Genomic DNA, 15,755 nt, shown 5'->3' on the forward strand with positions numbered 1-15,755 from the left:
CTTTCTTATTTTTCAGTCTGAAACCGTGAGTCAGACGTGTGAGATATTTTTTTTTTTAAAGGAACGAGCCATTTTGCAGTCAGATCCACTGCTCGTTAAGTGAGGTTTCCTTTTGTCCTGGGGCCCTAACAGATTCGATAAGGCACTAATTATTTACAAGTTCAAAATGTACATGATTGCAAGTTCTTAGTGCTATAGGATACAATACTTCTTGAAGGAACTTTGTTTTGGTGGCAGAACGGTATCTTCTCAAAGCAACAGGGGAAGACATTTCTATATATCACTTTTATTGGGTTACATCATGTCTGATTGACGTGACAACATTGACACACTGAAGTACACCTCTGGGTTACCAGAAAAGAGCCCATGACAAAGGAGAAACCTAAGTGCTTCATGAGCCTTTGAGGTCATGTGGTGGAATAGAGGAGGTAGGTAGCCAAGTGCAGAACCCCTTGATCTAACTATCATATGTTACGGGTGTATCTCTCTTTAAGTAAAATGTATTTCTGTACAGTTCCTATAAAATAAGTTTTGAAATGTAACTAGTATTTTGAATACGCTTGTCATTTGAAGGAATATAACTGGGAAATCCTTTTGTAAGGTGAAGAATTTGTTTGTAGTCAAAAATCTGTCCTCATGTTTCCTGTAAGTCTGCATATTAACCATCATTTGATCAGACAGGGTCATCCCTATCATTGTTTTCACCTACATCATTCTCAAAAACACAAAGCCTTAACATCTTGAAGGTTGCAATAAATTAATAAAATGAAATAAAATGAAAATACCAAGGCTGACTTAGAAACATTTCAATTGTTAATGTCGAGTGAAGATGGCTACATCAAACCTAGACAAACCATAAAAGAAAATTACGGGTCAGCTTTAAAGGATACGAGATTATTTCTAAAAAGTACTTTAAACCACTAGCAAGTGTAAGTGTGCTTTCCAGAAATTTTCTGTGGTCCCAGTTCCTGCACCTCTGGTCAGACTAATAGCCTCAGCAAAGAGGCAGAACAAGTTTTACTCCAGCCTGGTCCAGGGTAAATGGCTGGAGAGGGGAGTGCAGACAAAGAATGCTCTGTGGAGACATGGGTGGCACCTCCCCTGTGCACAAGGGGGAGAAATAGAACTTCCTGCTTCCTAATTTGCTTTGCCTTAAAGACACTAATACTTCATATACCCCAGGATTAATATTGGGGCATGGAAACCAAAGGCCATTAAGAATGGGAAGAGGGGGCTTCCCTGCTGGCGCGGTGGTTGAGAGTCTGCCTGCCGATGCAGGGGACACGGGTTCGTGCCCCGGTCCGGGAGGATCCCACGTGCCGCGGAGCGGCTGGGCCCGTGAGCCATGGCCGCTGGGCCTGAGCGTCTGGAGCCTGTGCTCTGCAGCGGGAGAGGCCACAGCAGTGAGAGGCCCACGTACCACAAAAAAAAAAGAATGGGAAGAGATGTTCAAAACTGGCTTATATCCCAGCTTCAAATGAATCTGGTGGTCAAAACCCAGTATAAACACTTGACCAAAATTTGTATGTACAATTTTCAGTGTGGGCCATCTTTCAGAGCAAAACTGGGACCCACAGCTGCCAACAGCAAGCTCCTAATGGGCTTATATCTATTATTTTGCAAATTATCTATGACATTATTTTACTGCCCAGCTGGCTGACTTATATGATAAATCAATGGGTCGGAGACTCTGGAACAAAATGGTGAGTGGTGGGACTGGAAGAATTACCAGCCACATTTGGGCTGCTGGCAGTTCCTGATTTATAAATGGCACCTGCATATACAATAATCATTTTACAATTTTTTTTTTTTTTGGCAGGAGAGCTTTTGTTAAGAATACACACATTTACACAACTTATAATTGTAAAGAAAACCAGTGGGAAGAGTTGTGAAAAGCAGGAACCATTCAGGGGAATTGACCCTTGGTCATGCCAGCCTGAAGTCTTCCATGTCAGCAGATGGTAGTGCCAAAGGAAGTGGAAAGGAAATCATCTGGTGCTGGATCGCTTTGCATAGAGGGTAAGGGGTAGCTTTAAAGTAATCTGAAGATCTATGGGAGCTGAGGGAGAAGCATGGTACGACTTAGAGGAGGTAAATGAAGGTTGGAGAAACCTTAGACACCTTCATCTATTTTAAATCTGTCCTGACCAAGACATCTGGCAGAAAAGGAGTAAGAAACTTTCTTCCTTTCTCCACTTCTGAATCACTTGGCCTTACTCTCAGGACCCAGAAATCACATCACATCAAAACAAATATATGATGGATTAAATATCAGTAGGTGTTTGCAGGTCATCCTAGCCTGTCAGCAGCTCTCCCCTAACCAATCACTAACATTGTTGGGGCCAACCAGCAGCTAGGAGCTGTGAGGCCCAATCTAGGTGCCAGACATCTCTAAGAGTCCTGGGAATTGATGAGACAGAACACACTAATATGAAAAGACAGCCTTACACAAAGTATTATAAAGTGCCAAACAAAGATCACAAAACCAAAAATAAAATGCAATAATTCTACCAGCACTTACACGACAAAGGCAGTGTTAGAACTGGTGAGATCTGAGAGTCGCAGAATGCGGTAACAGAAGGTAACAGTTTGAATATCATGGTTAAAAGAGATGTATAAGGAAGATACCACATACCACTATCTACACGTGGGGTTTCCTATTGGTTAGATCCACTAATTCCAAATAACCAACTTGCCAACAAACCTTGGATTTGTTTAAAAGTTGGAGACTATACATATTTTCTTGCCACTGGGGATAATTTTGGGGGTCTCTGTGGTTTACCATGGCAGGCAGTAGGGAAGGCAGAAATGTCACTGGGATCACTTTATGTAAGTTGCTAATTATGGGTCTCATAAAGTTCCAAGGAAGGAGGAACAGTGCTTGCCTAGGGGTATGGCAAGCAAACGATGGTCACTGGGAGGAAGCAATGGGCGGAGTCCGGACTGTAGACTCAGCCCAAGTTGGAATCCCAGCTCCCTCACTTATTAACTGCTTAAACAACTGGAGTAAATTATTTATCTAAACTTCCCAAAGCTCAGCTTCTTCCCATCTACAGTACTGTTTTGAACCTTAAGTCAAATAATTTCCATAAAATACCTCACACCGAGGAGGTGACCCAGGAATCTTAGTTCCCTTCTTTTGTAAAAGTTAGCGTGGGTATATTAGGTAAAAAGGAAAGAACTTTAAAAATGTCAACTTTCTGATATGTAAATGTGTTAAAAGGATTAATCATTTTAATGCTGTTTGGGGCTCTCTTTGAAGGTTAAAAAAAAAAATCTACCTATTATCTGGCCAGGAAAGGACTTCTGCTAGGCATATCCACTGGAGGTCATGTGTTAATTGGGACAGTTTGGGGAGAAAAAGGAGCTACATGAACTGCACTTGCCATCCTTTCACTGCAGTTCCAAGATCTATGGATAGATTCTGGAAAATCAGGCAATCTGGGTGCCACCAACCATTGCTTCTAAGGAAAAGTCCAGATATGTTTCCCTCATGAGTTGTACTTATTCAAATGTCAACGGAGAGACTGCCCTCAGCTTTTATTATGTGTGACTAACTAAAAAGGAATTCAGAATTTCAAGTGCAATTCTGTTTTGGTCTGAAATTCATGGCCTGTGGTGAGGATGTGAAGCTGCGTGTCTTTGAAACTATGGGCCAGAAACAAACATCAAAAGATAGCCTTCACTTTCCTCGAGGCCTTCTGCCATAGGCTCCTCAGCTTGGCCCTGTTAATAAGGGATTAGTTATTTTGATAGTCAACACATGCTTACTGAGTGCCTACCACATGCAAGGAATTGTGCTGAGAACCACCAGGAATATAAGGCTAGCAGTTATTGTTCTCTAAGGAGAATTACAACTTAATTAGGGAGACAAAAACATACAGAAACACAGAATTTCCCTATAAAACCATTTCTAATAAGATATCCTTAGGTTCGGGGGGGAAACTGCTTTCAGGTAAGCTGATCTGGGACAACTTCAAAGATAGAGAACCTGAGTAAGAGGGTGAAAGGAGGCTTGCACTGGGGAACGTGTTCTGAGTGGTGCAACATGAATGAAGCAATTGCTGTGAATGGCCTGTTTGGGGGTGAGAAGCAGTGACTGTGCTAAGTCAGCAAGGTTGGGAGGGGTCACAGAGTGAAGCTCCTTCTCTATCGGGCTGTCCATTTTTGAACTTGAACTTTATTCTAGAATACTGGACTTTGAAGGAACTCTTAGCAACCATTAAATCCAGCTATTGTCAGATCTATATTTTTGAACAACAGAACCACTTATTTAATTGATATTTTGTAATAGCAAAATATGGATAGCCTAACAAACACCCACCCAGATAAAAGCAAAATTGCCTGGCGTGTGTGTACGAAGCGGGAGGGGAAGGCAGGAACCCTTTCCACTCAGCCTCCCCCTTTGCCCTGTCCCCCTCTCCAACCCTAGCATCCCTAGAGGGCTTTGCAGCACGTGAAGATTCCATGGGATATAGACTGAAAACCACTAATTTCCAAATCCTAATGGAAAACTACCAGAGGTTTTTGAGCAGGAGAGTTATTTAATCAAAGCACCATTTTAGGAAGATAAATCTGACAAGACGTAATGTAGGGAAGCCAGGAAGCAGGGAGAGCAATTAAAAGATTATTGCAAAATTTCAGATCTAAATTAACATAGGTCCTGGGAAATGACTGAAGGTGGAGGTGAAGAGCGAGAAGAGTCAAAGATGGCTTCAAGGTCTGACGGTCACATAACTGCAAAGTTAATTTTAGACTGAGTTTATCTGTAGGGTCTCCTGGATCATCTCTTTATGGGAGGCAAAAATCCCAAAACAAGACCACAGTTGCCTCTGTTCTTCAAGAGGGTGGTCAACTATTTAACAGACTTCCATAAAAGCACATTTTACCTCAAGTGAGAAATTATATGTCTCCCTTAACAAATTTTGTCTCCCTTAGACTGATGTCTATTATGGAACTGATTTACATAAACTGTGCATGATGTTTATAATTACACCTACCTATGCATCTGGTACCATCGGGAGAGGTGTAAAAACCGGGGGGACATTTGCAAAAGTAACTGCTGACTGTGTTTGTACATTCGCCCCCCTCACAGATTCCAGGAATAGTGCTGCATTCATCAATATCTGGAATGAAAAGAATAGTTTCAGTATTTGTAGAACACAGTATAAAACCGTCCATCATTACAAGAATTCAGAGGTAACACTCATCAAATCATGTTCCCAGAAACAGCAATCTTTAGAGAATAAAAGCTGCCTATAAAATAGTTAATTCAAAGAATGGGTGTTTCTTCTCTCAAGACAGGTTTACCCAAGGAATTTACCAAATTTGAAAGATTAGAGCAAAATGAAATGAATTCTGCCTTTAAAATCTAAAACGGTACTGTCGTTTCAAGTCCCTATAGCATGCTAATATTCCAAATATTTTGTTTAAAATTTTGTTTTCCCTTTTCTCTTCGTGTTTTGCACATCGAGTTAAGCTCCCTTTCTAGCCACTGTATATTCTGCATCACTTCCTGCATTTGTTTTTGATCTGATTTTCCACAGATACTGAAATCCTACAGAGGAGACCACGTGGTCTGACTGCTGACCAAGACGTGGCTAACTTGGTATTCTCAGGGGCTCCCAAACTGCCACTACAATGGTTTTCTCTGGGTTCAGAGAGTGAATTGTGGTGGACGCTGAGATGCTTCATCCAAATCCTCTGTCAGGAAATGACTTGTTGTCCCAGATCTGGGAGTGCTGTCAGGAGATGGCCTCCAGCTCTCAGCTCCTTCAGGGACCCCTTGAGCAGCCTGAGCAACCTCACCCGGGGTTACAACCTTCCCAGGCGCCCACATCCACCGATTGATTGTGGAGGAAGGACAATGGTCTGGTCATCTCGCCCCAAAGGGCGCAACTCTGAAAACCACTCCAATTCCCCAATTCCCTGTGGGGTCGGCTGAGGTCAGAGTTGTGGTTAGTCCTCAGGGCCTGAGGCCACTGGGTCTCCTTAAGGAAGCAGTCAAAGTCACTTAGACAAATCAGACCATTTCCTTCAAGGAGAGCTTTTCAAGAGCCCCAATCAGACACTGGCAGTTGTCGACAGATGTGGCACCAGTGTGGGGAGAGAAGAAACTGAGAATGTCCTGCTTAGGTTAAAAGCGAACTCAGGGCCCAAGGTATCTATGTGGCCTCTTCCCTAAGACAAGTGGGGCTTTCTGCACTGACCTAGGGAGAGGGACGGTCTGACCCAAGCCTCCTGGAACCGTTGCAATGGCCAGACTGCCAGTGTGGGTAGTTTAAAAATAAGAACTTTTCTTCTCTAGTTAAAGTACTGCTCTTCACCGGTAAAACAAAATAGAGTTCTAAGTGGACCAAAATAGAGTGCAAGTGTCTTCTGACTCAAGTTCACCCTGTTAGTCAAAAAGACAGCAGTGACACTGTTTCTATGCAGTTTAACCTTTTAAAAAGCAAAACCCCCATTCTTCTAGGCTAGGCTAGAGGCTAACCCAAGCAATATGTCACTGCTTATGTTGGGGTCAGTGCTAACCCAGACAGATCATCCTTGTGAAGTTGTATAAGGGAAAGGTGCATATTCTACTCCGACAGATACAAACGTCACTGTGGAGTCAGTGAAAGTCAGGCAGAGAAACAGCCAAGGACAGAGCCTAAGGGTCTAGAACTTAATCTAACCATACTCTCAAGGCTCATTTTAAGGCAATTCTTTAACATCGATCCTTCTGTATTTACCAGCCACACTACTACCTAAAACCAACAAAAAGCCAAACAAGTATAGCAAAGAGCCTAGAGGATCTGACAACCTCATCTAACGAGAGAGGAGGTTATAACCATAACACAAAGGTATTAACACAAAGGCACCTTTCTCAAAAGGTCCCTAAAAATTAATGTCTAAGTCACATGATGCCTATCAAAAATCATGTGAGCAGATAGAGTCTACTGAAAGAAACATTTTTCTACTTGTTTGTATAAATGACTGCTGTCATCCTTTTTAAGGACACTTAGTAGACATCAATATCCAAAGAGGTCAAGTGACAGCATATATCAGAAAAAAAGTTATTTAAAAACAAGAATCTGGGACTTCCCTGGTGGCGCAGTGGTTAAGAATCCGCCTGCCAATGCAGGGGACACAGGGTTGGTGCCCTGGTCCGGGAAGATCCCACGTGCCGCAGAGCAACTAAGCCTGCGAGCCACAACTACTGAAGCCTGTGCACATAGAGCCCGTGCTCCGCACCACAAGGAGAAGCACGCACACCACCACGAAGAGTAGCCCCTGCTCGCCGCAACTAGAGAAATCCCGCACGTAACAACAAAGACCCAACACAGCCAAAAATAATTAATTAAAAAAAAATAAAAATAAAAACAAGGATTAACTTGGGCAGGGTGGAGGAAACATCTTCTTTCACATGCTGGCTACGTTAGATTTGGACCCTTTACTGAGGATAAGGAGAAGAAGAAGAATTAATATGTACTGAGTGCCAGGCATTGTCTACATGCTTTATGGGTGTCAACTCATCTAACCCTCACACTGTAGCTACGATCATAGAACCTGATTTCTAGAATTCTGGTGCCTAGGCACAGCTCTTGCATTCCACTGAGGCCTTCAGAAAACTGGCACATGTAAAACCTGAAACAAGAGCAAAGAGGTTCGTGTATAAAGTGATGTTAAATCCAAGTCTTCAACCGCCACAGGCTGGGCAGGAGGAAGGGGCAGGGTTTCCACTTAGGGTGCACACCTTCAAAGGTCAGCAGGTCAGGAAACACAACGTAGAGTGTACGTCCCTACTTGTCACACAGATAAAGCTAAAAGCACCAGGCCAAATTGTTCAATTTGAAGGAACTTATTAAATGGCCCCTTCAATGTCCTCTCCTCAGTGACACACCCTTTCCCTTTCCATGTCTAGGGCCTTTCTAGTTTCCTGAACCACCCTGCTTCTCAGTCCCATCACTTCCTAGCAAGGGAAGTGAGTTCTGATTGCACGAGCAGGCCATGGTGGGAGTCCCTGACAATAAAAGTCTGGAATAAAGCATTTCAATCACAAAATCACTTACACTCTGAAACTCATTCATACTAATCTATTATTTTTCCAGGCTCTTAGCACACTGTGTTTGTCACCTTTTACTAGAATGTCAGGGATCCTACACAGGAGAGAATTTGAAATCAGTGGATTTCTCAGCGTTTCTGTAAGTCAGTCTGTATCAAATGCCATTGTCAAAGTAAATCCGTTTGAGGAGCCTGGTGGGGAGTAGAACTTGGCTGGGAAGAGCTACTTTTGTGCTCTGAACACTTCCCCCTGTTTCCTTGGGGCAGGACAGAGCTGCTGGCAGTAGCTATGCCCATGGCCTCACTGGCTTCTTGCTGTGGACCTAAGAAGATACACAAATGGTAGGTCCCTTCCCTCCTGATTTGCTGCCCTGTCCTTTGTTCTTCTTCTTCCTTCTTGTCCCTCTGTCTCATCTGCTCTCTCCAGGCATTCTTCCCATCCCTTGGCCTCTTCCCTAACCTGGGGCTCCTCTAGCGGGAGGGGAGGAAGGACTGTGGAGGGCCGATGGGATAGAGCTGGGTCCCAGTTCTGGGACAGGCATCCCTGGGACACCCAGCTCTCCAGGAGCTCCATCCAAGATCATGGATGTTGACATGACTGAGAGACGGGGGAAACCAGTTAACCTGACTGTCTAGATCGCTAACAAAGTGAGAAAAAAATCAACTGAAAATTGCGGCAGCTGTTAAAAAGCAATACGTGATACTAATAATTATAAATGCCACCGAGCCTGTGAGACTACTATTATTGCTTTATTAGACACCTGAAATCCAATGTAAAATATGTGACTAAAAAACAAACAAGCTGATACTTCAAGTCAGGTTGAAAAAAAATCAGCCTTATTACCAGTTTATAGTCACACCACGCATGCCAGTTTGCATGGTTTCTTATTCATGTAGCCCCAGCTGTCCGATCCCGACTGAGAAACAGTGAGAAATGTGGAGATGGAGGCCTGATGGCAGAACTGGAAAGAACTCCCAGATATTATCGTGTTCAATCTCCTCATTTGAAAGTTGATGTAACTCAGAGCTGGTAACTGACTTATCCAAGATCACACGGAGGATGAGGGACATTGCCAGGATTCGGCCCAGGTCTACCTGATTCCCAGGGCTCTTGTGCCTATACCACAGAGATTCTGTTCAGCAGTTGGATAGGAGCCGGTGACCTTGAACAGTGAATCAGGGCCTGCACCAAACCTGCAGAGGATGGAGCCCCAAGATAGCAATGGGTTAAGTAGTCCCAGGAATGCTCCTTGGTGTCTGGCAGGATAAGAGTCCCTGATAGCAAGTAGCCATCAGATAAACAGGCCATTATTTTAGAAAAGGGAAGTCTTAAAGTTTTTTGGCTTCCATAGGAGGGAGAGATTAGATTTAAGAGTTACATTTTTAAAAAGTCCTTTGCATCACACAGTATTGTAATTGCCAAAGGCTGGGCTGGTGTTAATCTAAATCCCAAAATATTAGTGGTTAATTAGGAATCCAAGGGACTTCTTCCAGAAATAAAACTTAATCCTTTAATTACGCGTTTTATTTGTTATTTTCCTTCCACAGTAACCTATGCAAATATGGACTTGGTTTCCAAAAAGAAAAGGCTCGTGTGTTCTTCCAGGGGGCACACTCCAGAGTCACTGGGAAAATCAACAACGAAGGCGGGCGTGAACTCTGCTTCCCTTTTTCTCAAGTCACAACTATAAATCTCAATCTTTTTCTTCTTAAATTTATGAAAATTTAATAATTTTTATTTAATCGCTTCAGCTCGCTAATTTACATTTCAAAGGTGCCTAAATTGCATGTGTTTATATAAAACTAGGTACATGATATTTTCAAAAAGTTTTGGGAAAAGGGGGACATTTTAAGAAGTAAGGGAGAATTCTGCAAAAGGACGATCTCACACAAAGCTGCTTTCACCATCACTGACGGCGTGAAGGTAAGCATCTTGTAAATTGGCTGAAACCAATTTTTGATTGAATTTTTAAAAATTATTCTGGGCTTCCAGGTACCCAGTTCCTTCCTCTCCAAGTCAAGAGGAAGATACATTTAAAAGGCCATTCAATGAATTGGGAGATTGGGATTGACATATATACACTGCTATGTATAAATAGACGACTAATAAGAACCTACTGTATAGCACAGGGAACTCTACTCAAGGCTCTGTGGTGACCTAAATGAGAAGGAAATCTAAAAAAGAGAGGATATATGTATATGTATAGCTGATTCACTTTGCTGTACAGCAGAAACTAACACAACACTGTAAAGCAACTATACTCTAATGAAAATTTCAAAACAATTGTAAATCACCAAACAAAATAAAATAGTCTATTTCAAGTTAAAAATAAAGCCACTCAAAGTAATGGCAAGGGTGCCAGAACCACTTTCACAAGGGCACAGAACCCCACCGTGGCCTGACCATCTTCCTAGGGCATATATGGGCTCTTGATCTTCTCTGTGGTGGGGGTCAGATTTTCTGGAATTCCTTCTATTGACCGCCTGGAGCTCACCCCAGGCCCAAAGTCATGCCATTCCCATGGTGCGGTGGTGGAACTGGAGAAGGGCCAGGAAGTCGAAGGAGGGGACCCACTCACCAAGCATTCTCAGGGGACTTTCCGACTGCTTTCCTACCAGAGTAAGGCAGGGCAACAATGCCCAAACCAGTCTCCAGGCCAGAATAAATGCAGTACTATAACAAGACATTCTCTTCCAATATCAATTTTGCATAGAAAAATTAAAGGGAAGGGGAAAAACCCATCATCTGAATTTAATATAACAGGAGATGGGAAAGAGAAAAAAAAAAAAGAGGTCTAGCCAAAAGTATTCTGTTTTTATCTTGCTACTGACTTCAATATGTAGCCGGAAAAAAAAAAAATTGTGGAACAGGATTAAGTAATTTTCAGCCTGAATTTCTGGTCCATTGGTCACACTACTATAATAGGTTTCTTAGCACTAATAAAAGGATTTTGAATCACTTTTCTTTCAGTCCGAGCATTAATTCTGTGCATCTTCTATCTAGTTCACAACGAGAGAAGGTGAGAAATCCTGACTGATGTTAATTGACTGGTCTGAGTGAAAGAAAGTGTCACAGGAAAACAACTCTAGTTGAAACTAGAAGCTATCATAATTCCAGAAAACACAACACAGACTGGACAAGCCATAGGAAGTATATTGCCCTAAATCTTGAAGCTGACTACATCTCTTGAAACTGAATATAGTAAGCTGAGAAAGCCTAAAAATGACCCATTGTTGATGTGGATTTTACATGCAATAAACCTTAAGAGCTCATTAATGTCATAAAAGATATATATGATAATACCTGGAAATCTATACCATAATATTTTAAATATTCCAAAATATAGAGTTATTAAAGTAGAGGTAATGGCTTGCATCCAGGAAAGCAGACAATATAATATGGTACAACAAGCACCAGAGTGTGAATCAAAAGAAGTAAATTTTATGTCGTATGATATTGCTTACATGTGGAACCTAAAAAAGGATACAAATGAGCTTATTTACAAAATGGAAATAGAGTCACAGATGCAGAAAACAAATATGGTTACCAAGGGGGAAGGGGGGAGGGATAAATTGGGAGATTGGGATTGACATATACGTACTACTATATATAAAATAGATAACTAATAGGGACCTACTGTATAGCACAGGGAACTCCACTCAATACTCTGTAATGACCTATACGGGAAAAGAATCTAAAAGAGTGGATATATGTATATGTATAACTGATTCACTTTGCTGTACAGCATAAACTAACACAATATTGTAAATCAACTATACTCCAATAAAAATTAATTTAAAAAAAGGAAGTAAATTTTAGCACTGTCTGATGACCTCGGTCAGGGTGCTTAACACACCCAAGACAGTTCCTTAATATATAACGTAAAAGGGTGAAACCAGGTAAGTTCTTTGCCCTTTCAGTATCAACATTCTCTACTTCTAACTTAATCCACAGTATAACTTCTAAATTACATTGGCCTATAGAGAGTCAATTTTATTGTTCATTGAAACTTAAGAAGCCCTACATCTTTGGAAAGAACTTAAGTATTTTTCACAGCTACCTCAACTGTTTATAACATGTTCAAGAACATATCATTATAAATTATAGGATGATTAATAACTTAAAAACAACTCTAACCCACAAAGATAATTTTAACACAGTTACTCAGTTTCAGGGCAAGTAGATGTTAAACTTCTTAAATGTAATTCAGATTTAAAGCTGCCTTTTGCATGTATGATATACCCTGGAGATCAACAAAGAAGATTAATGAGCCAATTCCTGACAAATGACTTAGAATGAAGTATTCCTCAGTGCTAGGGTTTAGGAATATAGATACAACAGCAACTGCTTTCAACAAAAGTGCTTGCATCTAAATGAAATCTTATATCACCCCAAAGACAATGAGTTGAGAATGAAGGAAAAAGTCTTCTCTGCTAAGCTTGATGAGAGATGTTGCCTTAAGAATGCTGTTACATTATTTTCAGACATTACATATATAAGGTACATGAACTCACTAAAGAAAAGAATTCACTGCTGCCTAGTTACTTCCTGGATGTTTCCCTCTCATGAAACCAATATTTATTACACTTGGAAGCCAGGGCTCTTTTTGGCAAATAGCAGAAGTGGTGAATAGGAACACATTCTCTGTACACACATTTTTAGAAGCTCAATCTATAAACTAAATGCAAATATATAAATTTACCTCAAGTTATTTTTCTGTTTGATTAACATTAAAAGGTTTCCATTTGATAGGCAGAAAAGGAAATCCTAAACTTGTACTAGGAGCATAAATATAAGGGTTAACAGATCTCTCCAAAGGAAAAAAAAAATCGAACATACATTTTGACTAGAAAAACAACAGAAGATATGTCATTCTGAATGATATGTAATGATCAAATTTAAATTCGTGTCTCTAGAACTATACAAAAACATGTATCTTGAACATCTTAACCCAAATATTGGTTCAAAAATGTTTCATGTTTTAATATTTAATTTGATTCAGATGGATCTCCTATTTTGGGTCTATAAAAATGGAAAAAGCTGCAGGCTTTTTCTGGTTCAATAGCAGAAAGGCATATTATTCCCGGTAAGGATATTGTACGTACACATTCACAGGAATGACAAAGACAGAAGGATTTAGGAACAATTTGCAAAAAAGCTTGTCACTGATTTGGGTTTTGCCCGCCCCTCCACCCCTGAACTGCAAAGCATGATATTTCTTACCTTCACATTTTTGTGACACTTCATTAAATTTGTGTCCAGCAGGGCATTTGCACTCAAAAGACCCAACAGTATTAATGCAATTTCCTCCTTGACAGAGCCCAGGGATGGCCTGGCATTCGTCCACATCTGTTAGATTTTAGAAGCAAGGGATGGGGCAGGGGGTGGGGGAGGAGAGATTAATATGAAATTCATTGCAGAAGAAAACATGATAGTTTGCCCACAATTATATTATCACATTTATATCAATGAGCAATTTGTCCATCACAATATTTGGAACATGATGAGAGACACTGTTTCTCACAATTACATAATGCGAAATAAACTGAGTAACATAACTTGGTCAATAGTGTTCTATTGGAAGTCACAAGTATTCTTTATTTTCCTACCTTCCATCTTCCCTCATGCAGAGGAGAATGTTGGTACTAACTTTTGTGAGTTTTATTACGCATGCTGCAAAGTACAAGGATACTATGATAAAATGATTGACAGTAATAACTAGAGGTATTCAAGAAATGCTTACAATCAAAACGTAACACATTTCTATAATAACACTGTCTTTAAGAGTTGTATGGAGTGATTCAGTTCAAACAGAATTTATTTGAATGAGATCACTCAGACTACACGAGACAGCTAATGCTTTTACACAAATGAGATGGAAAATGTTCAACATAGATTCTGGAGAATTGTCGTGCACAATAAAAATTAAACAACACAGGAAATTAGGCCAAGAAGTGAGAGCAGAGCAGCCGCCAGAGGGAACATTTTTAAAGGTAAGTCGGATCCTGTTCCAGCTCAGCTTAACACTTAAGGCCATGCTAAGTCCTAGAGGAGTCTACCTGACCCCTCTACTCTCTGAACTCATCTCCTATCCTCCGCCCTCTCTCACTCCTCTCCATCCACAATAGTTTCCTTGCCATTCCTCAAATACAACAAGGTCGCTCCTGCCTCAGGGTTTTGCAGTGATGGCCCCCTGCCTGGACTACTCTTTGTAGAGCTCATGGTTCACCTTGTCCTACCCGTCAGATCTCTGCTCCACTGCAGCAGGGGACCCTCCCAATGCCAGTCTAATAGGAACGCCTCCCTCGCCCCCCATCACTCACCACCCTTCTTTACTCTGCTCATTTTGCCCCATAGGACCAATCACTAGCTGACCTAATAAATATCTGTTTGCTTTGCTTTGTTCTATAAATCAAATGTTTTCAATACAAGATTCCAGGGAGCAGGTTCTTTGTCTGTTTTGTTCACTGCTGAATCCCCAGCACCTAGGAAATAACTATGGTCCTACCTGGAACCCCAAATATTAACCTTCCAGGAACAAAAGTAATCATTCCAGGCTCATTAGGAAGATGTTTATAAAAGTACATGTATTCTCTCCATCTCTTCATCCATAACACACAAAATTCTGGTTTAATAAGAAACCCCAGGGAGGCAGTTTAACTTTTCTTCCTCTGGGTATTTTTTAGAAATCGTACCCTTTCGTTTTACTCTTCATTGTGTGAAGTGAGAGAGCAATTGCCAACTGTAAAATCTCTAATAATCTGTGTTTTTGAAACAAGTTGCCATGCAGGAAAAGGGGTACTAATTTAACAACAAAAAGTATCACTTTTGATACTTTGGTACAAAAGTATCACTTACTGTTTTACATAAAATGTCCTGGCTCACAGATGAACGACAATATGTGAGTATAATTAGATTATGTTTTACAGCTGATCTCTATTTTGTCTTACACTAGAATTTTCCATTCTTGCTATGTTGAATATGTTTATTAAAATGTTATTTGAAATTACAATTGGACATAGAAGGAAAACTAGACAGTCTTGTTGATCATGGTTTTTGGCCAACAGGAAATATACATGAGGGCACTTCTCCACTGGTCATACATTCCAAGGCTGAAGACAGACTAAGTTCCTTTTTGAACCCATTGCTCACAGCCCCTCACATGTGGCCGAAAGACTAAAAACACCAGCAAGGAGAGAGCACCCCAAGCTGATAACAGACCTTCTCTGAAAAAAACCAACCAAACAAGAAGAATTTCATTCTCACAGTGGCAATATAACTGCCACTTTGATTCCATGGGTTTTCACAAATTTTCTTCATATAAAAAAACTCTTTTTCCATTGGATGTTGAAGAAGAGTCAGGAAAGAACAGGAAGAAAATGCTGGAAAAGTCCAGGTTGTATGAAATGAATATCAAAGCTAAAGAGAAGCAGCTCTTCCCTCTCTCCCTCTTCATCTCTTCCCCTGAATTCTCTCAGCACCTCAGCCTCTGACTAGGACTCACAGGCGGCAGTGGAGTACCCAAACTCTGGCTTTCTGGTCACTCTCTGTGAGTTCATGGGTATTAGCTGACTTCAAAACACCATGGCTAAGAATTTTTTCAGAACTCCTTGAGACTTTCCAAGGATGAGAAAAATAAGAAGGCACCAAAGAAAAAGGGGGGACAAAACTTACTCTTGATTTTATGAAATTGTACCGTTTACCCTTTTGT

The 15,755-nt window shown here is 40.9% G+C and overlaps 1 protein-coding gene across 2 annotated transcripts in view; it reads right to left on the reverse strand.

Annotated features, from left to right (window-relative positions):
* FBN1 (fibrillin 1) overlaps positions 1-15,755 on the reverse strand; it is a 253,699-nt gene that overhangs the window by 122,184 nt on the left and 115,760 nt on the right. For both annotated transcript variants that reach the window (XM_079907012.1, XM_079907011.1), the window contains 2 exons: positions 13,268-13,393; positions 5,001-5,126 (listed from right to left, as the gene is read on the reverse strand). In XM_079907012.1, coding sequence (XP_079763138.1) covers positions 5,001-5,126; positions 13,268-13,393 — 252 coding nt within the window. The remainder of the gene's footprint in view (positions 1-5,000; positions 5,127-13,267; positions 13,394-15,755) is intronic.

This window comes from Stenella coeruleoalba (genome assembly GCF_951394435.1).
Source record: "Stenella coeruleoalba genome assembly, chromosome: 2".
Taxonomy (NCBI): Eukaryota; Metazoa; Chordata; class Mammalia; order Artiodactyla; family Delphinidae; genus Stenella; species Stenella coeruleoalba.